At 46.4% G+C, this 18,188-nt stretch overlaps 1 protein-coding gene across 3 annotated transcripts in view; it reads right to left on the reverse strand.

The window, feature by feature from the left end:
* CENPT (centromere protein T) overlaps nt 1-18,188 on the reverse strand; it is a 43,195-nt gene that overhangs the window by 12,762 nt on the left and 12,245 nt on the right. For all 3 annotated transcript variants that reach the window (XM_073307232.2, XM_073307230.2, XM_078848071.1), the window contains 5 exons: nt 15,178-15,311; nt 13,810-13,843; nt 10,844-10,989; nt 7,345-7,797; nt 4,968-5,195 (listed from right to left, as the gene is read on the reverse strand). In XM_073307232.2, coding sequence (XP_073163333.2) covers nt 4,968-5,195; nt 7,345-7,797; nt 10,844-10,989; nt 13,810-13,843; nt 15,178-15,311 — 995 coding nt within the window. The remainder of the gene's footprint in view (nt 1-4,967; nt 5,196-7,344; nt 7,798-10,843; nt 10,990-13,809; nt 13,844-15,177; nt 15,312-18,188) is intronic.

An 18,188-nucleotide genomic window follows, 5' to 3' on the forward strand; every position in this document is an offset into this window, starting at 1 on the left:
ATGCTGTTACCCTTCTTGGCAACAAGGGCACACTGTCAACTCGTATCCAGCTTCTCATCCACTGTAAACCCTAGGTCCTTTTCTGCAGAACTGCTGCCTAGCCGTTCGGTCCCTAGTCTGTAGCTGTGCATGGGATTCTTCTGTCCTAAGTGCAGGACTCTGTACTTGTCCTTGTTGAACCTCAACAGATTTCCTATGGCCCAATCCTGTATCCTGTCCCTACCCTCCAGCGTATCTACTTCTCCTCCCAGTTTAGTGTCATCTGCAAACTTGCTGAGGGTGCAGTCCACGCCATCCTCCAGATCATTAATGAAGATATTGAACAAAACCGGCCCCAGAACCAACCCTTGGGGCACTCTGCTCGATACCGGCTGCCAACTAGACCTGGAGCCATTGATTACTACCCGTTGAGCCCAATGATCAAGCCAGCTTTCTATCCATCTTATAGTCCATTCCTCCAGCCCATACTTCTTTAACTTGCTGACAAGAATCCTACGGGAGACAGTGTCAAAAGCTTTGCTAAAGTCAAGGAATAACACATCCACTGCTTTCCCCTCATCCACAGAGCCAGTTATCTCATCATAGAAGGCAATTAGATTAGTCAGACATGACTTGCCCTTGGTGAATCCATGCTGTCTGTTCCTGATCACTTTCCCCTCCTCTAAGCGCTTCAGAATTGATTCCTTGAGGACCTGCTCCATGATTTTTCCAGGGACTGAGGTGAGCTGACTGGCCTGTAGTTCCCTGGATCCTCCTCCTTCCCTTTTTTAAAGAATGGGCACTACATGAGCCTTTTTTCAGTCATCCGGGACCTCCCCCGATCGCCATGAGTTTTCAAAGATAATGGCTAATGGTGCTGCAATCACATCCGCCAATTCCTTTAGCACTCTCGGATGCAGTGCATCTGGACCCATGGACTTGTGCTTGTTCAGCTTTTCTAAATAGTCCCGAACCATTTCTTTCTCCACAGAGGGCTGGTCACCTCCTCCCCATGCTGTGCTGCCCAGTGCAGTAGTCTGGGAGCTGACCTTGTTCATGAACACAGAGGCAAAAAAAGCATTGAGTACATTAGCTTTTTCCACATCCTCTGTCACTAGGTTGCCTCTCCCATTCAGTAAGGGGCCCAACAGTTTCCCTGACCACCTTCTTGTTGCTAACATACCTGAAGAAACCCTTCTTGTTACTCTTAACATCCCTTGCTAGTTGCAACTCCAAGTGTGATTTGACCTTCCTGATTTCACTCCTCCATGTCTGAGCAATTTTTTTATACTCCTCCCTGGTCATTTGTCCAATATTCCACTTCTTGTAAGCTTCTTTTTTGTGTTCAAGATCAGCAAAGATTTCACTGTTAAGCCAAGTTGGTTGCCTGATATATTTACTAATCTTTCTACACATCAGGATGGTTTGTACTTGCAACCTCAATAAGGATTCTTTAAAATACAGCCAGCTCTCCTGGACTCCTTTCCCCCCTCATGTTATTCTCCCAGGGGATCCTGCCAATCAGCTCCCTGAGGGAGTCAACGTCTGCTTTTCTCAAGTCCACGGTCCGTATTCTGCTGCTCTCCTTTCTTCCTTGTGTCAGGATCCTGAACTCGACCATCTCATGGTCACTGCCTCCCAGGTTCCCATCCATTTTTGCTTCCCCTACTAATTCTTCCCTGTTTGCGAGCAGCAGGTCAAGAAGAGCTCTGCCCCAGTTGGTTCCTCCAGCACTTACACCAGGAATTTGTCCCCTATACTTCCCAAAACCTTCCTGGATTATCTGTGCGCCGCTGTATTGCTCTCCCAGCAGATATAGGGGTGATTGAAGTCCCCCATGAGAACCAGGGCCTGCAATCTAGTAACTTCTGTTAGTTGCCTGAAGAAAGCCTAGACTACCTCATCCCCCTGGTCTGGTGGTCTATAGCAGACTCCCACCATGACATCACCCTTGTTGCTCACACTTCTAAACTTAATCCAGAGATTCTCAGGTTTTTCTGCAGTTTCATACCGGAGCTCTGAGCAGTCATACTGCTCTCTTCCATACAATGCAACTCCCCCACCGTTTCTGCCCTGCCTTTGTCCTTCCTGAACAGTTTATATCCATCCATGACAGTACTCCAGTAATGAGCAGCAACAAAAAGAACATTCACCACATCAGAACACCAAGTCAATAACCTTTACATGACCAGCTATAGTCCAGTCAAAACAAGTAATTTATAACAGCAGGCTGGCCCAGAAAGCAAACTGCAAGAGATCCCACTTAGAATGGAAGTCAGGCCCTCTCATATCTAACCTCTCACTGACAACGTAGCTTCTATGGATCAGACACACGTAAGTAACAAGCGTTTTTCCTTAGATGAACAGCAAGTAGCGTTACATACAGGGCATTTTCTCCAGGGGAAAAAGCCATAATCAAAACAGGACACACATCTGAGCGGGCTTTAGAAAGAAGTTGCTGCACTCAGCTTTCTGAAGCAAAGTAACTACTTAGGGAAGAACACACAGTATAGCTAAAAATAATTGTCAATAGCATTTAGAAATTTGTCAATGGAGAAAGTTTCCTTTAATTACATTTCCCAGCAGGAACTCCAAAATTAGACAGAGGACAAACACAATGTCGAGCCATTGGAATGCCTAGGAAAGGAAGGACTTTCCAAGGTTTTTTGCTTAAATTCCATCGCGTTCTGAGTTCAGTGCAACTCTGCACTCAAGATTTTAAATCACACCACTCTTGTAATCAAGTTCCATATTACCCTGCATTTTCCCCCACATAATAATTAACAAACACTTGAGGGAAAGGAGGGTCTGTGGTTAAGGCACCAAGCTGGGACTCAGGAGATTGGGGTTCTGTTCCTAGCTCTGGCACAAACTCCCTGGGTGACACTAAGCAAGTCATTCCATCTCTGTTTGGTTTCCTGTCAATAAAAGAGAGACCTTTCCTTTGTTCATCTACACTGCAAGCTCTCTGAGGCAGGAACTCTCTTACTGTGTATCTGTATGTACGGCAAAAAGCACAAAAGGGCCCACTCTCAGCTTGGGCCTCTAGGCGCTACTGAAATACAAACAATACAATACAATACTGTGGCACAAGATGAAGTAGTGAGGCCCAAACCCAATACCTTGAAGTGTTTTGTCTGGTGGCAAACACTTCTCACCAAATGATTACTCTATAGGTGACCTCTGAGTCCTCATTCTCAAAGGAAAGCTGCACAACACCTTCAAATGACAAGCCTGGAAGCTTAAATTCATAACTTTGCTAGACACTAAAAATCATGGACTGAACAGAGACACTGGATTTATGGCTTATTACAACAATCTACAACCCAGTAGCAACTGCCCCAGCTTACTTCCCCCATCCTTCCTCTCCTCCCTATGACTGGAGGGGTGTTATTGGGCCACTTCACCTTGAAGTGTGTGTTAACTACTTATGCTACACAATCTCTTCCACTTTGTAATTAGCTGGGACACTGAGCCTGTTTCCCAGACCTGAAGAGGAGCTCTGTGTAAGCTTGAAAGCTTCTCTCTCTCACCAACAGAAGTTGGTCCAATAAAAGATGCCAGCTCACCCACGTTCTCTCTCTATTATCCTAGGACCAACATGACCTACTGCTACATAAAGGAAGAGAATGTAAGTTTAAAGGAGCCACTGTGTGGAACACCGTCTGCAACACCTTGGTAGGCAGCAAATTCAGTGATATTGAACTAATGAGCTGGCTACCCAGAATGCCATCCCTGTTGTGCTCCCTACACGTACACAGAACAGATCTCTGCCTAAAGCTAAATAAAGAGCTAACCTTGTGGGCAAAGAAGAGACCTCTGCTCAAAACAGACCCTCTATATAAACAAGACAGATAGACCCGTCTGAACTGCGGTGGTGGGAGAGGGGTGTAGTTAGATGTACACAATACATAACAAGCAGCTTTCCTGGACTCTTGGCACATTTGTGCATCACACCAGGACTAACAGCGGTAAACCCAGCCATCTTCCCAAAGCCAAGAAATAAAAACAGCCCTCCACCCCAATTATCAATCACAGCCCTTTGGCGCACACTGCTCCTTCCCCAAAAGCCTGGGCACAAAGATAGCGCATATCTCTTGGAAACCTCTATTCTAGACCAACAGGATAGAAGGGTACATTCTAGAGAACAGCCTGCCTGTTGCCCCTTGTTTGTCAACTGCCTGTGCTGATCTCAGGTACGGCAGTGTAGCCCAGCGACAGAGCAGGTCTTTGGCCTGGAATCTGTTTTTTCATTTAGGTCAAAGCCAACACCTTAAGTTCCACCCAGAAGTCCAACACACAGCCAATGCAAAACCCGGAGAGTGTTGTGGTTATGTGCTTCCCACAGGACACACTGCTTAACATTCAGCTGCCACATTCTGTACCAGCTTCGGTTTCCAGCTATGTGCTTGCCAGAGGCACCCTGGGTAAAAATGGAGCAAGATGAAAACAAGAGAAGAGACCCCACAGGATGCCCCCATTCCAGGGCAGAAACAGCCTCAGAACCATGGAATAACTGCTCTTCTGCTGAACTTTTGTAAAGGGAATGCCCAACACAAAATCCTGGCCAGCTTGGCCTCTCTAATCAGGTGAAGCAAACTTAGTTATCTGGGACACTCAAACACAGGAAATGGGCTTAGCTGAAACATGGCTTGCCCAGAAAGGAAGTTATCCACCTCTCTCTGGGAGCTGTCTGTTCATATACATAGTTGTACAGACCTGCCAAGAGCATGTGAATAGAAAACAAATTCCACTGTCAGTCACTGTGTGTGAAACAAGAACAGGCAAATGAGCATGGCAGCCAGCCTGACACTCCATTTAGAGTGCCTGACCAGCCATGCCTTTGAGGTTACTTGGAAGAGATTATCTCCAGAACCTGCTGGGGGACAAAGTCATGTTTTGCACACCAAGACTCCTGCTGCTCATTGGTTTACACCAGAGCAGTGTACTCAGTTGCCTTCTATCACTGCCCTGAAAGCGCTTCTTACCCTCACTGGCAGCCCCTGCCTGCTCAGCTCTGTCATCCTCCATTTCCTGCTCCACATCAGCCATCTCTTTGCTCTCATCTGCATCATCCAGCTTCTCAATTATATGGGCGACAGTTTCTCTCACTGATGGTCTGCTGGATTTCACAGGCTGTAGAGCAGACAGGGTGTCCGAACGTCTGCTCAGACTCCCGGAGGCAGCTGGCAGTGAGGAGCTTGGTCTGTCAGAAGCTAGACATTCAGAGAGTTAGGTTAACACAGAAGCTAAGTCCCCAATGTATCTTTATGACATTTATTGTGGCACTTGTTGCAAGTATGAAACATATCCAGACACCAAGGAAGGAGTTTGCATGACTTGCCCTCGCTTTACTCAAGACAGCTCAGAGAGTTCGCACTGTGCATCAGGAAGTAGGTTTGAAAGAGACCTTCTCAGCTGGCTTTTCTCAGCCCCTGCTGGAGAGAGCCACATGGTGCATTAAAAGCATTAGCTATACTGTAGCACCAGAACTAGGCTGCCTCATCAGTCTTTGATATTAATGGAACACAAACACCAGTGCCCTTAGGACATGCTCCCTTTCTTTTCTTCCTCTCATTCCCTTTGCTCAACGCAATCCTCACACCTTCCTCCATGCTGCCTGTTTGGCCCAAAGTTCCCTCCCTCTCTTCAGTCATATCTGTCCCTTAAACTAATTTCTTCCACCAAGCTCACGAGTGAGAGCCCTCCCAAGTTAGAGCATTATTGGCCTGTTCTTCAGGATGCTGTACTCTAGGAAAATTGGAAGCTTTACAGGGCAGGGAACTTCTCTCTCCACAGCTATTCTGTACAGTACCTAGTGTACTGGCCATGCTTAAATACTGATCTGGCCCTCCTGACAAAAGTCATAAGATAGGAACTGAGTGTAAAAGAAATGCCAGGATAGTCACAGGGCTCTGTATTTTAATCAGAATCCTGTGTGTTTTGCAGGAAGAGCTGTGCAAAGCTATTTACCATTTCAGATGGTGACCCTGGTGCAGCGATCCTGCCTCAATTTCTGTAAAGGCAACAGGTGCACTCAGACTCATGTCAGCCATCAGTGTTAGTTCCTGCCCATAATGGAGTTCCTACTCTCAGCCTCCCATAAAACCCAGGCATTAAGCTGGCAGCTCTCTACGTCCAGAATGAGACTGTGCCCACCTGTAAATATCCCAGAGTCAGGGACAGGTTTAAAGAAACAATTCATAGAATATGTAACTGGGATGAAAATGGAAGAGATCAGACCAGCACAACGACTGTCCTAAATCTAAGCGAGCCCTTGAACAATGGTTTGGGCTCAGACTAATTTCAAACTAGAGCCTCAGTACAGAGCTGGTCTAGAACAGGGTTTTCCTACCGTGGACTAGAAACAAAAGTAGTAGATAAAATCCTGGACGGGGAAGACCCCTAACTTCCAGGTGAGGAGAGGGGAGAAGACTTTTTTCAAACATTCATCAATTCCAAGGCCAGAAGGGATCATTGTGATCATCTACTCAGATGGCAGAGGCCATAGAATGTCCCCCAAAATAATTCCTAAAGCAGATCTTTTAGAAAAACATCCAATCTTGTTTGTTCTCCTGTCTCAGGCCCAGACTGTATCCCTATCCACCCCTCCAGCTCCAGCCTGCCTCCATAATTCTCCTTTGCTGTATTTTGGTGGGGAGACCCACTTGCCAGGGAGAACCCACTCCTGCAGTCTTCTGGAGACTGGCCAGGAATAAAGATGGGGTCAAGCAGGGCATTGCTTTCTCGCCAAATGACAAGGGAGGAGGTCTTCCTCGCACTGGGATGGGGGAGGACCCCATAGCAGAAATAAAACCCACCAACCAGGGTTGGTCCTAAAGAAGCTTCTGCTCAGTGGGGGCAGGGATCCCCGGGCAGTGCCTGCACAAGAAACTGGGAGCAAAGCCCGTGCCAGCAGTGGTCTCCCAACTGTGGGAGAACTTGGGCTAGGCAGGGAAGGGGAGATGGTGACAACTAAGGGTATGCCTACATAGCCAAGAAAAACCTGCAGCTGGCCTGGACCAGCTGACTCAGGCTTGCAGGGTTTGGGCTGCGGGGCTGTTTCATTGCTGTGTGACTGTCCCATCTTGCAGGGTCTGAGAGCCCAGGCTGTGGCCCAAGCCAAAACACAGCAATGAAACAGCCCCGCAGCCCAAGCCCCGCAAGCCCAAGTTGGCTGGAACAAGCTGGCCCCAGGCATCTAGTTGTTGTGTAGACATAATGGGGAGGACAGGGGACTCTCTTCCCCTGGAGGGCTTGAGGACACAGGGTGGGCCTGGCAAAGTGCCAGACTCAGGTGTGATTAATGTATCCAGCAAGCTAGTTTACAACAGCCATTCTCTGATTATAGGGGAAGCAACTTACAGAGCAGGTCCCAGCTCAACTCTCTTTGGCTCCTACGGTACTCAACCACCAGCCTATCTGCTCCAGGAAGTTGCTCTGCATAACTGCTCCCTCGGGTATGTTCTCGCTGCTCTGAGTTCAGGCTCACCGCCCGTCCCTGAGACTCAGTGGCCATCTGGTCAGTGTGTTCAGGATCCCGGGCCAAGTCCTTCTTCTGAAGTCTCTCTGTCATTCCATCCTCGGCATCCACATCAGACAGCATGCCCTCCTCAGTAGCCGCATTAGAAGCCTTTCTCCCTTGCACTGGAATTTTTCCTTTCAAGAACTTTTGTTCAGAAAACCTCACTTGGCTTTGCTCACCGAGCTGCGGTTGAGCAAAGAGCTCCGTGTTGCTGAGGATGATTTCGGTATCACTCGTTCCCATGGTCATTCCAATCATGGAAGTTGCTTGTGACTCCGCCAGATAATTTTGTGCTGGTTAGAAATTTTTAAAATAAGTTTAATCTGTGGAATCATTCAGGGTCCTAGGAAAGCAAATACATTAGCAGGACATGTATACAGAGTCATTAACTCAAAACTCTTGTCCTGCCCTTGATGTCAATCCATAAGCCTTTATAGCAATTTAACGCCAGCCAAAAGGACCTGTGCTTTATACACCAACCCATAGCATTCTGGATAAGAGCAGCAGAACAATGCAGACATCGCTCTCCAAACCCTAGGGCACCCAAAGATTTACTGGGAGACTTCATTCTGCCAATAGGTACTGTAAAGTTCTCATGGAATTCCCCATCTGCCACGGGCCCACATGAACAGGTCTTTCATGCACTTGGATTGCTTAGGGCCAAGAGTAATTAGAGAACAGAAAGGAGACTTCCAAACCAATCTGCAAGTAGAACAAATCAGATCAGAGCTATAACAACCTCTAACCTAGAGAGAGGAGAATGGTTGGTTCCACCCTTATGGGACAACACAATGGATGTGCAGAGCTGTTGTAGCATTGCCAGAGACTTCAGTGCAATAGTGACTGTTACTGGGAATTCTGACCAGGAAGACATCCATTAAAGCAGAAATCCCCAGGGAGGGCCAGGAAGTTAAAAAGCCCAGTAAGAGAGAGATGTTTGGAAGGACAAGATAATTCAGTAGTAGCTCAACAAGGCATCTTCCACAGAATGATACAAGCATAGAAACCCGCTCAGTTCCGCTGTCAATAAAAGTCAGGCAGTCTCTGCATTCTGGGGTCTTTGCCAGGCCTGCATTCCTCAGTCTGTCCTGAGCCCTGGCTAACTGTCTGCTGTGCAACAGTGGTGCTGCCCACCCATTTGGTAGCGCTAGCCACCAAGAGCATGTAACATCACTTTGCCAAGGACTGGGCTAGCTTCTGGGTGCCATGCAAAGCCATTCAAAGTAAAGGCTATTTACAAAGCTCTGAAATACTTTGGATTCTGGCCACCTCTTTCGTTCCATGAAAGCACACTAAGGCTATGTCTGCCCTTGGAGTTGGAGGTGTGATTTCCCGTTCAAGTAGACATACTTGTGCTAGCTCATCTAAAACTACGAGTATAGCCACAACAGTTTGGGCTGCGGCAGCATGGGCTAGCCACCCAAAGTGCAAACCCAGCTGGGCCCCCTGGGCACCTGCATGGGGTGGCTAATCTATGCCACTGCCTGTGCTACCACAGGCATGCCGCTGGTTTTAGCATGCTGCCCCAAGACCACCTAATGCGAGTACCATCTGCTCAAGCTGGAGATCACACCCCTAGCTTCAAATGTAGACATAGCCTGCGGTGACGAGCATTTTATCAAATAGGTTATGAAGGCAGCTGGGGTGCCCTTCCCAACAATCCCTAGATTTGAACATTCCTGGACCGGAGACAGGTCCTGCTAGGTGGAGAGCCCCCAAATTATGGGATTTCCTTCCTCCACTGGTCTGACAGAGCCAGAGCACTTGGAGCAAAATGCAAAAATGTTACACTCCCAGAGCAGGGATGGTTTTAAAACTGGGAGTTGATTAAACTTAGTATCCCCAACACACAAAGCTTTCACAAGCCGCAGTGCTGCTGAGTCTGTCTAGAGCACACCTATCTTCTGGTATGACATCCGGCTCGGACCTCTTTAACAGAGCCCCAGATGATACAGGGACAGGATGCAGTGAAATAACCTGGGCTTTCCAGACAGCTCATACAAAATTCACACTGACATTAAAATATTCTAACATATGCACATATTAACTCATGAGTGCTGCACCAGACTCATGTGTAATGATGACGGCCTGATTGGGGGGAGCGAGTTTAGTGATGAGCCTACTTGTAAAGTGTCCTTTTCTTTACTTGGGCTTTTTTTTTTAAAAAAAATGATGTATATCCGCCTAGCGATATCTGTGACAGATGTTTCGTTTCTATAAAGGTATAAAAAATAAAAATGCATTAGCCTTATGCCCTTTCTGTTTCTTTTTGATGGAAGGTGGAGAACTAATGAAACAATGATGTCCCAAGAGAGAAAGATTTTTACTCAAGACTATTTAAAACTCTGGCTTTGTCAACACCTATTGAACTTCAATGCCTAGTACACATTATGGAGAAACAACATCTTTGCTAAAGATTCAACATCCTGAAAGGTGAGCAGCTCCAGTACCAAAGCTCTGAGAGCCCTCAAAGGCCCTCTGACAAAACTAGGGCAAGGGTGACCTGACAGTCCTGAAATTTCTAAAAGTAAAAAACAGCAGGAAAATTGACTAAAGGGTTTAACACGCCAATGCACACTAACAACAGAGATTTTTAATTTGAAACACAGCAAAATTATTGCCTCAAATTGGCTACCAGATCATCAAATTGCCATGTGGGTCTTCCTGAGCACTTCCCACCCTACCCCATTACTCTGGAAGATCCCAGCTGCTGGGGTAGAGGACTACAAGGGCCTGTGCTCCCAGACACCTCAGTTCCAGCCTTGATGCCAGCAGCTGCATTTCACCTGCATAGTTTCATCGTGAGCAGAAAGGTGGTGAAACAATAGGTGGCAAGCAACACTTCCCAGCAGCGAGGGAACATCGTGGAGACACGATGACAGCAGGCTCAGTACAGAAGTAGGGAGCCAAAGGACGAGCAGCTCTGTGGTTATGAATAGATGTGACTGAAATCAGTCAGTCACTATACTTCAGTTCTCACTACCTCCTCCCTCAGTCCCAGGTCTCCTAAGGCCAGTGTCACTAAGGAGATGCCAAACAGGAAGCATGGATTCAGAACCGCTCCTGACTCCTGTTTAGGCAGTGACGGCTGCTAATTAGCAGGATGGAAGTAGACTCAGACCGGTGATATTCAGAGAAGGTGGCTCAGGCACCAAGGACAGGCTGAGTCACCAGAGTAGCTAGAAGTAGGTTTGTGCCCCTCCCAACTTTTTGTTTAGGATCACTTCCATGTCACTGTAAACATGGAAGTGGCCTGGAAATCCTGAAACCCTAGCAATCTGCTTCTCCACACAACACCCCTCTTCGCCCAAAACAGGAGAAATAACAGTCAACACCCACTGCCTTTTATCTGCAACAAATTCTGTTCCACGCCTCCTTCGAAAGCCTCCACATTGACAGTTTTGCGATTCTTTGGCCTGCGGATTAAGCCTCTTTTTTCAACAGACTCTGGTGGTACTGGGGTAGCAAGAGAGATCTGAAGAGACCTGAAAAGAGACAGAGTATAACACTGCTCCAGACCTACTGTTTCCCACTCCCATCCCAGATCACTTTTGCCAGTAGCCAAAGAATGGGGGTTTAAACATTGTGTTAACTTGAGGAGATTTTCTACAGGGTTAGGTCAACATAAGTGGCCTTGCGTTGACCTTGCTGTGCAAGTGTCTTCACTTAAATGTGGTTCTCCCACATAGAGAGGCAACGTAAGTGCCTCTCTATGCTGATTTAGTAACACCACCTCCCTGAGCAGCTTAAAGTCACAGTCAATGTAATTAGATCAACCCAGCATGAGTGTAGACACTGCATTACTTTTGACGACTGTAACTGGCTTTCAGGAGCCATCCCACAACTCCTTACAATGGCAATAAATTGATACAAGTGCTACTAGTGAGGACACACACTGCTGACCCAAGAAACCAAGTGTACACACACACACACACACACACACACACTATAATAACTGCGGTGGCTGTATGCCAACACAAGTTAGGTCAACATAATTTTGTAGGCTCATACCCTGCAGAGCAATGACAATGGAATCGAGTAACCTAACTACCTTCTTGTACTAAAGTATCATTTTAGAATAATAGTTCAGAGATGTAGTATCTTGAAAACAATAAAGCATATTGCATGGATATCTAGTTCTTCCCTAAGGCTGAGTTCCCTGGATCTGTGGGGCTCAGTTCCTTCAGACTCCTCCATACAGCCTGTCCATACCAGCTTGTTAGCTTAGACAGCTGCATGCAAGTGGACCCTCCCACCCCCGAAAGGCTTTTTAACTTTTTAGTCATTTGCTCTCTAATTCTCAGCACTGCAGAACAAGATTTGTAAACAGGAGACAAGACAGAGGATCTTATAAGCTAACAGCTGCAACCCACCTATAATCATCTATCTAGATACTCTTATCTGGGAAGCCAATGTTTTGCTTCCCTGCTTGCTCTTCTCACAGCTTTATACAATTAGATCAACACAGTCACACAGGAAAGTCTTATAATCGCAATGTAAGTTGTACAGTCTCTCTAGATAACTAGGTTACACATCAACATTCCTAGAGTCTCACCTGGCAGCTCCTGCAGTATTCATAACATTATGTATCAACTCCATTTCTGTCACGGTTGTGACTTTGCTTGGTGAGCAACTGAGTTCCCTACTCCTCTCCTCCTAATTCCTTCTTGAGATCCCTCAAGAGGGGATTGAGCAGTTTGAGATCTTTCTCTATGCCTCCAGCTAGTATGTGCCATACTGTTCAACGTCAAAAGAGTTAGCAAGCACCTTCAGAAAAGGGCTCCACCAGAAAGGTACTGGATGCATTCTAAAACCAAAGTTAACATGAGCCCTTAAGGGACGGAGGGGTGTTTGTAGGAAATTCCCTGAGGTTTAATATTTTAAATTATTTGCGCCTTCCACAGCTGGTGCAGAACAAGAATTAAGAACCATTTTAACTGTGATCTCCAGCACACAACTCACCTCTTCCCCTTAACTACATAAGGAGAGTGGAAACACATTTGGGCAATTTAAATAATCTGACACCAGTCCGCTTTAGCAACAGAGTTTAACATACAATGGATTATCTAACATTAAGCTACATATTTCAGGTGAATCAGAATGATTGTGACATGTTTTACAGCTTCCTGCCTACAGAGAGCTGTATGGTTGATGTACCTGAAAAAAGACTAACACTTATGAAGCCTTAAACCTAGGAGGGAAGCCTTAAAAAGTAAATAAACGTATAGGCTCCCTCCTGCAAGATACAGGAAGAAAAAGGCTTCAGAACACATCTGGGAAAGCATTTAATATTGACATTCTGTTAGCGTCCACAATGCTGGGGGCTGTCGACACACACAAGGAAACAGGTTGTAAACTTTTCAGGGCAGCGGCTAAGACAAGCAACATACAAAGCGGAGGAGAGGTACACATTATGAATTCTAAAATAAATAAAAATAAAGGCCAGATATAAAGGCCGACTGTCCCTCAACCTTTCCATCAGGCATCACAGCTGAAGTGTGTCTTAAGGAGAGATCTGAAGGCAGGAAGGACAGGCTCGGCTCAAACCGGGGGTGGTGGGGGGGCATAGGCATGAGCAGCATGGAAGAAAACACAGAGGTTGTGGGCAGTCATGGATAGCATCACTGGCAGAGCACTGGTGCAGCAGCATTGTGGAGAGTCTCAAAAGGTGAGAAAAAGCAGCTTGAACTACATGCAGTGGAAAAGGGGGAGCTGACTGAGAGATCTGATGTGCGCCAAATAATGGACAAAAATGACCATAGCTACATTGTGCACGGATTTGAGGGGGACTGATGAGGGTCCTAGGCGAGGCTTAGCTGTAGGGACAGAGGAGGCCACATCTTGGAAATGTAATGGAAGAGCAACAGGATTTGGATCCAGCCTGAACGTGTGGGGCAATGGAGAGGGAGGAGTCAAATCAGAACTGATTTAAAAGACCATCTTGCATCCACAACCCCAGGATATCAGAGGGTATGCAATCAACTATCACCAACACCTGGTATCAAACTGTGGAACTGCTTTATCATTACTGTTCAACCTACAGGATCCTATTGCATGTTGCTGTGAAAGGGAAAAAAGTGGGCATGGAAGTGCTGGATATAGGTAGTTCTGCTTCCTGGTGCAGAACTGCCCAACAGAGAAACTGCTCAGAGCTGACTTACTGCAGCTGTGGAGTTCAAGAGAGCTCTTCCAAAGACCGTGTACTGGCCCATCCTGCCTGCTCCTCCCAGCTAGAGAAGGTCTGATGAATCAGAGCAGTTGTAGTCATGCCAGTCAAAAGCAAAAGCCTTTGTGGTTTAACTCACCGTGTCAGAGAAGAGTTGTCCAACGCTGGCTGGGCTGGAAAAAGTTTGAGGCACATATTAGCTGAGTATGGCACAACCTGTACAGATATTACTAGTGTGAGGGAACAATCTTATCCCTCTCCACCTTTCAGGGCTGGTTACACTACGATCCCCCAAGAGCAAAGCTAGTATGCTACATCCACTACCTCATATTTAAGGCACCATGAATTGGGCAGAAATAACAGAAAAATATTCAGTGCATTTTCCTGTATTTCACTAATTTTCAGTTTGTTTTAGGAAAATAAAATGACAGCTTCACGATTCCTATTCTGAATTGCAATGCTACATATTAGTGGCTAGTTCTCTGAAAGAGCAATAGACCGTTGATACAAAAGACAGCGTAATGCAAGAGAAGCTACCTCATTCAGTAGTATTAACCCCATTTACGTTATTAGTCACAATATATCCAGGAGGGTTGCAGGGGGGGCAGTCAAGGGGCCTGGGCACTGCTGCTGGGGACAGGGGCAGAGCAAGCTGGGGCACCCCCCTCCATCCCCAGCACGCTTGGCCCCTGTCCTCAGCAGTCAAGCCCAGAGAAGGAGTGAGCCCTGCCCAACTGCCAGGGAGAGCAGCCAAACAAGCAGGGGAAACGCACAGGGAAAGGACTGAGCCCCCCTTTTCGCCACCCCACAGGTACATGGGGCAGGGAGAGTTGGATAGGGCAGTCAGGGGGTGGGGAGCAGGGGGGATTGGATAGGGGACTGGCATCCCGGGGGGAATGGTCAGGGGGGCAGAGAGCAGGGGTGTTTGGATGTGGGAGTCCCAGGGGAGCAGTTAGGGATGGGGAGCAGGGTGGGTTGGACCGGGGTGGAGAGGGCTGGATAGGGGCCAGGCCACGCCTCGCTGTTTGGGGAGGCATAGCCTCCTCCCAGCCTTCCCTACACGGCCCTCCATACAATTTCTGTACCTGATGTGGCCCTAGGGCCACAAAGTTTGCCCACCCCCGTTATAGACTAATCAAGTTGCCTCTTAACCTTCTCTTTGCTAAGCTAAAATTTAGAATTCAAAGTGGAAGAATACCAACATGGCAAGCCAGCCTGACAGTCACAAATGGAGGAGCTGCTCAGGGAGGAGCCAGTTACTTGCAACTTGGGTGGTTTTAGTAGCTCAACCATGTTTATTTTTAATCTGAAGAGATGGCCTTCGACCCGCCTCCAGAGCGCCCCTTTTGTACTTGCCACACACACCGCTTCCTGGTGCGGAACTGCCGAACAGAGAAGCTGCTCAGAGCTGACCTACTGCAGTTGTAGAGTTCAAGAAATCTCTTTTGAAGCTCCCTGAAAACCTTGGAGTTCAGAGTCAAGCAAGGAGTTCCTTGATCTGCCTTACCAAGTTTTCGAGGAAGTCGCTCATCTGCTCCTCTCTCAAACTCAGAAATGCTGAACTTCTTTTTCTTCCTACTCATGTGTAATGCAGTCATAACTGTGCCCTCAGGAACAAAGTCCGGCAGATGCATTTCCAAGCTATCAAAACAAACAAGCCAAGGTTTTAGTGCAGGCCAACATTCTAGCGTTATCATCCAGGTACGCTCAGCTCCTAGCAGCAGTAACATTCATTTCTGTTTCCGACCTTTTGGAGCAGCAGAAATGAGGAACTAAGCAATGATGGGGTCAGTAAATACAAGAAGGTGTCACTCACTTGTCTTACCAACCAAAGCAGATTTCAAGGAAGAGAGCAAAAGAGATCCAAATGCATATTTTCAATGAAGGTATGATAAATGAAGGGGGGGAGGTGTCCTTTTATGGACACCCAGCCAGCCAGTTAGCTACAAAAATCACTTTTGGTAGCTGTTCTCTACTTGCTTTACCTGTAAAGGGTTAAAAAGTCTGACTGCATGCACAGGTAAAAGAAAGTGAGTGGGTACATGGCCAAAAGAGCCAATGGGACGGCTAGAACTTTTTAAAATTGAAACAAGACTCTCCTTTGTCTGTCTGTGGTTTTTCCTCTCTGAAGAGGAGACACAGAGCAGCAATGCTGTAAGAAGCTTGTGCCAGGTATGAAAAATCATAAAGTCATACTTAGAAACTACTCATTTGAAACCCCAGATATGTAAGTAGATCAGGAAATGTCTAGGAAGACGCAATTAGGTTTATCTCTTTTATTTCTGTAAGGCTTGTGGACTCCCCTGTGCTAACCCCGGGTGCTTTTGTTTTGCTTAAACCTTTAAGCTGAACCTCAAGAAAGTTATTTTGATGCTTACTCCTTATAAGTGGTTATTTTTAAAATCTAGCAATAGTCTGAGTTTTTAAGACTTTTTTTTTTGTTTTTAATAAAATTTACCTTTTTAAGAACCGGATTGGATTTGTGCATCCTAAGAGGTTTGTGCATAATGTTGTTTAATTAGATGGTGGCACCAGCTGATTTCCTTTGTTTCCTTTCTCAGCTCTTCCCTGGTGAAGGGGCTTGAGGGTACCCGACAGGAAGGAATTCCCAAGTGCTCCTTCCTAAGTTCTCAAAGTGGGGGTTTTTGCACTTGGGGTGGTGGCAGCATCTACCCATCCAAGGTCAGAGAAGAGCTGTACCCTTAGAAGTTTAATACAAGCCTGGAGTGGCCAGCATTAATTTTTAGAAACCTTGCGGGCCCCACCTTCTGCACTCAAAGTGCCAGAATGGGGAATCAGCCCTGACAGAAGGGTTCTGTGAACTTAAGGCAAAAACGAAGGATCAGATCACACTCAACCCAGTTTCACAATTCTCCCCCCATAAGAACAAGAGAGAGCAATGAACATTTATCGCTGTACCGCTTGGTAAATAAGAAGGAGTCATCATGAAATGTCATCAGGGATGCTTGAATATAGGAAAACAGGAGAAAGATGCTTATCTAGTCAGGGACTTGGGCCAGGAGCAGAAAGCTAGCAGGAAAGAAGATATAAAAATTGCCCTGTTCTGCCCCTCCATGCTGGCAAGAACCCTCCCATGTGAAAGCAAAGCTTGACTCAAACCTGCTGCAGAGGGAGGACAGGGGGCAATGCTGACCCTCTGAGCGATGGAAGAACAGATAGTCAGCTGAATTTTAGGCAGAGAAGGGGTAGGGCAGATGTTGGTGGAAGGGAATTGGAAGCCTGTCAGGCAATGGAAGGAAGATGAGGGGAGATGGTTCTGCAGCCACATGGACTGTGGAGTTCCAGGTAGACCCAACTGTCAGACTCAGACTTCCATTGTTGGTGGAGGGGGATGCAAAGGGGCACAGAAGCTTGAAGGGAGATGTAAACAGAGTGGGGAAGGGAGCAAGGCTGAGCTGGGGGAGGGGCAATGTGGTGATGGTGGAGAGGATCTCAGGGGGTGGAAACAGTTCAGATCCCAACACTGTTGAGGCAGCAAGATCTTCAGCAATCTTATTCCAGTACAATGCCCATCCCCACTATGTTACAGTGTGTTGGATCTGCAGAGCTCCATGGCTACAGGATAACAGAATGCTCCTTTAGGCCCTGGTGCATCCCCTTCTCAGCCCTTTGCACCTAGGACAGTGGGACTGGAGCAGAGCAGTCAATAGGATACTCCTCAGTGGGAGCAGCATGCTTGTCAGAGCTGTGCAGTTTGGCATCCCCTGCAAGAAGAAAAGTACCTGCACCATTCAGTTATGATTCATTAACATTTAAATATGTTCTTTCCCTCACAGTGACATCTGCTGGGGAAGATCAGAAGTGCATCTGTGTTTCACTACTTTTGTTACAAGATTAAGGCAAGCAATTATTATTAAAGGATACCTGAAAGGAGAAAAAAATGGGCTGGTGTTCTTTTTTACTTCTTTATGACAGGAAAAAACCTGAAAGACTGGTTAGAAAAGAAGTGTCTGCTTGTTTTTCACAACTGCTCTGGAAGGCTGTAGAGCAACTGGAAAAACAGTAACACAATTACCAAGAAAACGAAAGCTGGAGCAATGGCCAGAAGGGATTTTTTAGCCAGACAACTTAAAACTTTTTTTACAACCATTTATTCTCAATGACTAGTTAATATTTTGACAAAGGAAGTCTCTTAAAGATCCAGCTCCTCCTTCCCTTTGGTTAAGATATAAGAGCTGACAACAGACATTGTCTGAGACTTCCAAAAACTCCATCATCAAAACCAGGAAAAGAAAAGCCTTCTCATGGTTTCTTTCATCATAAAGAAAGAAAAAGGTGCAGAGACCCACTTGCTCAAAAATACTCTGCAGGTCACCTTTAAGGTCGGTTATTTGACATTGTAAGAAAATTCACAGATGTATAGAAAAAATGGAAAGAGTTACTAGGTCGTTATTTTGAGCAAAATATTCTTTACTTTGCAGTAACTGTTAATGACAGCTCAAAAGCTGATCTCTCTCACCAACAGAAGTTGGACCAATAAAAGATATTACATCCCCC

The sequence above is a fragment of the Lepidochelys kempii genome, chromosome 12 (assembly GCF_965140285.1).
Source record: "Lepidochelys kempii isolate rLepKem1 chromosome 12, rLepKem1.hap1, whole genome shotgun sequence".
NCBI lineage: Eukaryota > Metazoa > Chordata > Testudines > Cheloniidae > Lepidochelys > Lepidochelys kempii.